We start from the raw sequence: 8,423 nt of genomic DNA, 5'->3' as shown, positions 1-8,423 counted from the left end.
CTGGGGCACCTGGAAATGTGGGATTTGAGCTCAGGAGTTCCCAGAACATTCCTGGGGCACCTGGAAATGTGGGATTTGAGCTCAGCTGCGCTTCCCAGAAGGGGCTGGGAGTTCCCTGGAATTCACTTTCTGGTTAATCCCTGCTTTGAGCCCCAGGACACGTTCCAAGGGTTCAGCATTCCCAGCAAGGGGCAGCTCAGACATCCCAGCGAATCCGTGGCTGGAGCTGCTGGACCACAGGGAAAACTCCCCAGGAGCCAGAGCCAAGGCAGGCTGGGAATTCCCAGCCCCAGGATGGAGCAGCTGCAATTTCCTGAGCTGGAAGGGATCCACAGGGATCCGAATCCAACTTTTATCCCTGCCCAGACACCCCAACAACCCCACCCTGTGCCTGGGAGCGGTGTCCAAACGCTCCTGGAGCTCTGGCAGCCTTGGGAATGTCCCCATTCCCTGGGGAGCCCAGTCACCCTCTGGGGAAGAACCATTCCCTAAAATCTCCCCTCCTCCCTTTCCCCAGGCTGATCCAGCTTCCTGCAGGAATTTTCCCCACATTTCTGCCTGCCCCAAACACATGCAAGGAGCTGTTTTTCCAGAGTTTTATTCCCAGAAATCCCTCTCCCACTTTGTATATAATACAAATGTTCCTATACACAGTATAAGCCCTGGGGAAAGGGAAATCCCTGCTGAGGCCACCATATGTATAACATATAAAAAAAACCCCAAATATTTAAAATCCATGGATTTACAAACAACTTTAAATTTCTAAATAAATTTCCTGCTGCATATTTTGGAATATTCTTGGTGCTGTGTGTTTAAAATTCCCATTTTTGAGGAGTTATCAGCTGATATTTGAAGTGAAAACCAGTCCTAAATAATAAAAAATTCAAGTTGTCTCGAATTTACACTGAGATATTTCAAATTGAGCAGAAGTTTTTACAAGAACATTTCAGGCTCCCCTGAGACACTCCAGATTTGGAATTTGCTCCCTAAAAATTTGCTTTCCAAAAGTGATGAAGTTGTGGAAAACCAATTAGAGAGGGAGAATTAATTTCATGAAGTGTGGGGGGGATTTAAACCCTGATCATTTTAAAATGCGGGGGGATTTTAAACCTTTACAGAAATAAAATTAATTTCAAAATATGGGAGATTTTAAGCCTTTATATAAATAAAATAATTCCAAAATATGGGGGGATTTTAAATCCTGAAAGAGGTAAAATTCATTTTAAAATATGGAGGATTTTAAACCCTTAGAGAGGTAAAATTCATTTAATAAAATGTTGGGGGTATTTTAAACCATTACAGAAGTAAAATTCATTTGAAAATACGGGGGGGATTTTAAACCTTTACAGAGGTAAAATTCACGAAGTGTGGGGGTATTTTAAACCCTTAGAGAAGTAAAATTAATTTAAATTGTGGGGTATTTTAAACCTTGACAAAAGTAAAATTAATTTAAAAATATGGGGGGGATTTTGAACCTTTATCATTTCAAAAGGTGGGAGATTTTAAACCTTTACAGATGTAAAATTAATTTGAAAATATGGGGGGATTTTCAACCCTGATCATTTCAAAATGTGGGGGGATTTTAAACCTTTACAGAAGTAAAATTCCCTTTTTTTCATGCAGTGTGGGAGGATTTTAACTGCACAGCTCAAGATTTCTTCAGTTCTGGGTTCCAAGGTGAACCCAGGTTTAGGCTGTACAAGCTTGGTTCAAATCCAACCCCAAAATCCCAGGATTGGGTTAATAATTCAGATTTTCCTCTTACCAGGAGCATCCAAGGATTTTCTCTTCCCTAAACCATCCTGGTTTTCAGTCTGCTCCATGATCAGCTCTTCCAGCTGGAAATTCCTGCCTGGAAATTCCCAGAGGGTTTTCAACTCAGCCCTGGGATGCTGAGCAAGGATTTGCCCAGGAGAAAAAACCACACAAAATTCCCCTAAGGAATTCCCCCATGGGCACAAATTCCAAAGGGGACACTCAGGGAGACCCTGAGTGTAATTAAAGAGTTAAACCAGCCCCTAATTAGCCACAGGACAATCCCACTGCTCCTTCAGATCCATTGGCTCAGAAAATGCAGGAAACAGCAAAGGAGTGGAGTCAGTTTTTGATGAGGCTGGAATTGGAGTCGATCTGCTCCTCCTGGATGGGAATTCGACAGCTCCCCTCCTCTGGAAGACAGGGAATCATTCCAACAATTAGTGCAGAGTGGGAGGAACAGGGATTTTTCCATGGTTTGTGGGTGACCAAACCCCTCCAAGGGATTTTTGGGTTGGTTCTTGGCTTTCCAGGCAATCTAGGGAACACCAAATGTAGGGATCAGGGAGAATCCACTTTGCCGGGGGCCTGGGAATGGATCTTGAGGCAGCTGCCACTTAATCCTGATTTTAGAGTTCAGCTTTGCCACTTAATCCTGATTCTAGAGCTCAGCTTTGCCACTTAATCCCGGTTTTAGAGCTCAGCTCTGCCACTTGATCCTGGTTTTAGAGCTCAGCTCTTCTCAGCCAGACCTTTCCCAAGTTTGCAGGAGAATTCAGAATTTCAATTCTATGGAGGCAACAAAAAACTCCCATTCTGCTCTTGGAAGTTGGTGCTGGATCCTGCCAGGAAGAGAATTCCCTGCCTAAAATCAGGGATTAAGGAGGGGGAAAGATAAAAGGAGGGAAAATCAGGGAGAAGATCCCTCTGGATGGCAACAATCAGGGAATCTGTGCTCTGGAATGAAAATTTGGGACACTGACCTCCTCATCAGGACTAACCAGGGATCAACCTCTGGAATTCCCTGCAGGTAATTTTTATTAATGATCAAATTTCAAACAGGGGGCCCTGATTAATTTTTTTCCTGTTTATTTTATCCCATAAAAAAGGGAACTCACTCTGCTGGATGCTCCTCCCAGGCCCTCTCCTGGTTTCCTTCCTGGCTGCCTGGATAATCAGCAGGAGGATGGACATTCCACTCACCATCAGCAGGATCAGGCACAGCAGGAGGAGGGATAAAGAGCCTGGAATTAGAACAGAAAAATTCCCTAAAAAAATGATTCCCAGTCCTGGCTGGAATCCCCAGAGTTTTCCAGCTTCTAAAGGGAGAATCCACAAGTCCAGAAATGCCTCTAAAACAAAAAGGCTGAGAGTTCCAGCGACCACAGAAATGTGGGATCCTGGGATGTTGTGGGAACTACAGATCTAGTTCTGAGAAAGCGGGATTTCAGTTCCCAGGAGAGCAGCTTTACATGGAAATCCCTGCCCAGCTGGAAATGTGGGATCCTGAAAGGTTGTGTAAGATACAGAAATGGCTTCAGAAAAAGGGGGATTTCCCCAAGAAAGCTGGAAATGTGGAATATTGAAAGGTTGTGTAAAAACCAGAAATGGTTTCTGAGAAAGTGGGATTTGAGTTCCCAGGAAAGCAGCTTTACATGGAAATCCCTGCCCAGCTGGAAATGTGGAATCCTGGAATGTTGTGTGAAATACAGAAAAGGCTCCTGAGAAAATGGGATTCCAGTTCCCAGGAAAGAACCTGCAGGTGGAAATGTGGAATACTGAAAGGCTGTGTAAAGAACAGAAATGGCTTTTGAGGAAGTGGGATTTGACTTCCCAGGAAAGCAGCTCCAGCTGGAATTCCCAGGCCAGCTCTGCTCTGCTCACTGCCTGTCCTTACCCCAGCTGGGCTCCGTGGGGCTGCTGGGATCCAGGCAAACGGAGGGAATCTCCCTGGGGCTGGAGGGGGCCGTGGCACTGGAGCTGTTCTCCGGGAATTCCGTGGGAATGGGATCCGGGGCGGGGCTGGTGGCACTGGCAGGGACATCAGGGCTGCTGCAAAGGGCATCCTCTGTCCCTGTGCCAGCTCGGAGGGTGCTCTTCCCAAAACTGCTGCAGCTGGAGATGCAAAATAAATCAGGATGAGCTTTCCAACAGCTGCTGGAATGGATTCCTAACTCCCATCCACAGGATAATCACAGTCCTTGTTTTATCACCACAAACTCAGGATTTACCATCCCTACATCCCACAAAAATGTGAGGCACAATTAAACCAATTCAAGCTATTGCTGGAAAAAAAGATCTTGGATTTCTGTGAGCCCTGGAGCAGAGCTGCTTTTGGCACAGGAATTTTCTGCTCCAAGAAAACCATCCAGAGCTTTAAAAAAAGGTGGAAAATGTTGGTGCCACAGTGAGGAGCAAAAGGGCCAAAGGCAGAGGCTTCAAATGAGCACAGACAGCTCAAGGATCCTAAAAATCACACAGGATGGGATTCAGGGAACCCTAAACCAATCCAGGTTTTTTCTGATTTATTTATCCTGATTTGGGCTTTTCCTGTAAAAATGAAACCCCCAAAGCTGCTCTGAGCACGTTGGGAGCAGGGATTCCTACTTGGTCCAAGGCTGGCAGTTCTCATTCCTTCCTCTGGAGAAAGTCCCTTCGGGACATCGGGAGCACTCTGGGAAAAAAGGGATAAAAAAGGCAGAATTTGGGTTCAGTGAGCAACAAAATAATAATTTGTTAGTCTGTCTTAGGCCAGACCTACCAAACCCAACTAAACTCCTAAAACCAGACAAGGGAAATAACAGAGCACTCAGAGGGTGTAGGCTGCAACTGGCAGGGATTCCTGCTTTATCCCCTGGGTAATTATGGAAATTATCAAGGAAAGTGGCAGAATTCCCTTTATCCACTTTATCCACTGGCAAACTATGGATTATCAAGGATTATCAATTACAGATATTACCAAGGAAAGTAGCAGAATTCCCTGCTTTATCCACTGACAAACTATGGATATTCTCAAGGAGAGCGGCAGTTTTCCTACTTTATCTGCTAATGATCAATATTTTCAAAGGAAAGTGGCAGGATTCCCTGCTTTATCTACTGGCAAATTCTGGATTCCCAAAGATGATCAATTCTGGATATTATTCAGGAGAATTTCACAATTCCTGCCAGGAATCCCAGAGAATTTTTTGCCCCCCCAGCCCTGCTGTGCCACTTGGTGCGGAGCCCTCAGTGAGCCAAAGGCCAGGCAGCTTTTCCAGCAGAAATTCCCACCTTGGAGGCAGGATTTTGGGAAGCCTGGCACATCCTGAACTTACCACTTCCCAAGGGAATTCCAGCTGGCATGAATCCTGCCCGGCACATGCACACTCTGTCCGAGGTCTTCTCACACTTCTTCACTTCCACGCTGCCCTTCCCTGGGCCCAGGCAGAGACCAGAAATTAATTAAGAAACAACAAAAATGAACTCCTCAGGGGGAGTTTGTGTGTAGAAGCTGCAGAATTCAACAATTTAACAATTAATAATTAACAATTAATAATTGAACAAGTTAATAACTGAACAATTTCATTTAAGGACAGCAATTTTCAGGTAGGCCCAGGCCTGTTCCACCCTCACAACTGAGGTGAGATCAGCTTGAAACACCCTGGGCTTTGAGGAGCACCCAAAAAAGGGATTTTTTTTTCCCCCCAGAAGGGATTTTTTCCCTCCAAATGTCCCAAATCCAAGGACTTACTGGTGTTGCAGATGGTGCAGCTGTGGCAGAAGCCGTGGTGGTGCTCAGAGCTGAAATATTCATCCTGGCACGGGGCGCAAATGGTGTCTGCTGTGGCCGTGCAGCGGCTCCTCATCCTCTCCCCTACAAAAACACCCCAAAAAGGAGGGATCAGGTGGGATCATGAGGGAAAAAATCTTAATTTTCATACACTGGGATCAAACAGTGCCCAGAATGTGGCAGTTTCAGCTTTTTATTTAGCAGAATCATCCCTGAAAGTTTGGCCGGTGTGAAAAATCTCCATTAAAGTGAGCAGCTAAAAAGGGCTGGGGACGGCTGAGAGTTGAGAAAATGCCCCAAACTTTTCTCCCTTTCCTGTATCCCAAATCCACCTTCCCAAGCCACCTTTTCCTCCAGTTTAGATATTCCAGTGTCAGGGAATATCTGGTTTAGGACAGCCCTAGGGCTGATCTCCAGTCTAGATCTGGTTTTAGTACAGGTCCTGCCTTCCCTCACCAGCTAAATCCCACAAATCAGCCCCAGAAAGTCCCAAACAGGGCTAAAAATGGTCATTCCTAAATCCCAAACAGGGATAAAAATGGTTTTTCCTTGGATTTGGGGCTCCATTTTCCCTTTTTGCCAGTGAACAACGAGCACCAGGCCCCAATTTAATTCTCTTTATTTTATGAGGGCTGAGAGTGGCCAAATAAAGGAGATTTTTAGGGATTTTAAGTGCAGTAAACCACTACATTTTTACTACTTCTGCATTTTAACATCTCCACCTCTACATTTTTATTATCTCCACCATCAGGAAGAGCTGCTGAAAAAAAAGTTTCCCCTCAGAGGCAGATTTGCAAAGAGTGCAAAAAAAATTGAAACAAGTTCTTTCATTTGAACGAGAACATTTTTGAGAGACAATATTTTATCTGTATCCTCTTACAGTTAGTCCTGGCTTTAAGCTCAGCTCAAAACCCACTCAGGTTTAATTAGATTTGAGAATTAAGCAAGAAATGCCTCAAATGCTGGGTTAAAAGTTGATTTTATTCTGATTAAATCTTGGAGGAGAATATTCCTGCAGCAGTTACCGGAATTTTGTGGAGTAAGATTTAATAAGGAAAATAAAAATAAGGAGGGAAAACCAAGCTGGATTTTCCTGAAGAAAAGGTTAAAATCCTGCAGTTTTTACAGGGAAAAAGTAGGAAATAAATCCCTTTCCTGTAAGTTTATCTGTCTATAAATCAGGAATATTTTTCCTTAAAAAAATCCCAGTAAATCTTAGTTAAATTCTAGGAATAAACCATTTTTTTCTTCCTCAAAACCCCACCAGAACATGAAAAATATCAAATAATTTAAATCTTGCTATAAAAGAAATCTTTAGGACCAGAATGAATTAGATTAGATTAGATTTATAATAATAATTAATTAGATTGCCATTCTTATCCAGGATTTCTGAGCTTCTTTGTGGGACAGGTAAAGAGCAATAATTTGAATTTTACCACTTTTTTTTCAGACAACTTTCCCAAAAATGAAAATTCCCCTGACTGAGCCATTCAGGAAGCAAAAACACATTAAAAAAAGTTAGAAACCACTCTCAGAAAGGAAGATTTTTCAACTTTTTCTGGTTTAAAAGTGATTTTTATCAGTCTAAAAAAGAGATACTACACTACAAAAAATAGGTATTGCACTTAAAAATAGGTATTCCACTAAAAGAATAGATATTACGCTAATAGATAGATATTACACTAATAAATATCACTCCAAAAATAGGTATTACACTAACAAATAGATATCACACCAAAAATAGGTATTACACTAAAAATAGATATTACACTAAGAAAAAAACCAGATATTGCACTTAAAAATAGATACTACACTAAAAATAGATATTACACTAACAAAAATAGATCTTATACTAAAAAAAGACACTAAACGAACAGATTTTACACAAACAAATAGATATTCCACTTAAAAATAGACATTAAAAGGAGGTATTACACTAAAAAATAGATATTCCACAAGCAAAAAACCAGATATTGCATTAAGAAATGGGTATTACACTTAAAACCAGATATTCCACTAAGAAAAAATTCGGTATTCCACATTACACTAACAAAAAATACGCTAAGACAAAAAGAGATATTACACTAAAAAATGGGTATTACACGAACAAAAAAACCCGGATATTACACTAAAAAAAAAAAATAGATTTTACACTAACAAAAACCCAGATATTCCAGTAAGAAAGAATTAAATACTCCACTAAAAAACAGATATTACACTAACAGAAAACAGGTATTTCGTGAACCAAAACATCACCTAGTCCACTAAAAACCAGGTTATGACGTTTCCAACCAGATATCCCAGTCCAAAACCAACCGTCCCAGTCCAAAGCTCGCTCTTCCCAGCCCCAAAAGCAGCCACTCACCGGGGGCACAGTCGCTGCAGCACTTCTCATGGAAGGGATACTGGTGCTCCCGACACTCCAAAGCCAGGGAATCGGGAAGAGCCACAGCCAGGAGCCAGCAGAGAGCAGGAAAATTCCAAGGAATCCTTGGAGCTGCCATGGCCCGTGGTGGCAGCGCCGGCCGCTCCCGGGGCTGTGAGCTCCGGCCTCGGGGACACCTCAGAGCGGTGCCGCGCAGGGAAATTCCCGGTTTCTCCACGCCCCTTCCCTTTCCCAGTTTGGGGGTTTTAGGCAGGAAATATCGAGGCAGGAAGAGGAAATGGTGAGTTTGAAAAGGGTTTAAGGGGTAAAAAGGAGCGCTCGAGGCAGGTGAATCGCGCTGGGAAGCAGGGATGGAGGAGCTCCATGGGACTGCCTCCAGGGAGGCAGGGAAATGGTGGGAATTAGGGGATTTTCCAGCCTATTGGAATTGGATGGTGGAGCTCAATTTTAGGTGTTCCAGCTGCTTGGGATTGCAGCTGTGCCTGCACTGAGTCCAGAAAATAGTGGGAATTA

The 8,423-nt window shown here is 43.2% G+C and overlaps 1 protein-coding gene across 2 annotated transcripts in view; it reads right to left on the bottom strand.

Annotated features, from left to right (window-relative positions):
• Positions 1–582: 582 nt before the first annotated feature.
• The window catches only part of TNFRSF4 (TNF receptor superfamily member 4), an 8,538-nt gene continuing 697 nt past the window's right edge, over positions 583–8,423 (bottom strand). The window contains exons 1-7 of one of the 2 annotated variants that reach the window (XM_042032122.1): positions 7,890–8,423; positions 5,486–5,608; positions 5,070–5,168; positions 4,363–4,429; positions 3,653–3,870; positions 2,874–2,999; positions 583–2,168 (exon numbers count right to left, since the gene is read on the bottom strand). The exon at positions 7,890–8,423 is cut by the window's right edge and continues 697 nt beyond it. In XM_042032122.1, coding sequence (XP_041888056.1) covers positions 2,098–2,168; positions 2,874–2,999; positions 3,653–3,870; positions 4,363–4,429; positions 5,070–5,168; positions 5,486–5,608; positions 7,890–8,028 — 843 coding nt within the window. In that variant the 5' untranslated portion in view covers positions 8,029–8,423 and the 3' untranslated portion in view covers positions 583–2,097. The remainder of the gene's footprint in view (positions 2,169–2,873; positions 3,000–3,652; positions 3,871–4,362; positions 4,430–5,069; positions 5,169–5,485; positions 5,609–7,889) is intronic. The other variant, XM_042032123.1, reaches the window with a different exon arrangement.

Source organism: Corvus kubaryi, unplaced genomic scaffold (assembly GCF_017639235.1).
Source record: "Corvus kubaryi isolate FWS band 111438036 unplaced genomic scaffold, C.kubaryi_AGA036_p1.0 37352, whole genome shotgun sequence".
NCBI classification, from domain to species: Eukaryota; Metazoa; Chordata; class Aves; order Passeriformes; family Corvidae; genus Corvus; species Corvus kubaryi.
This window is presented reverse-complemented; position numbering and strand designations above follow the sequence as displayed.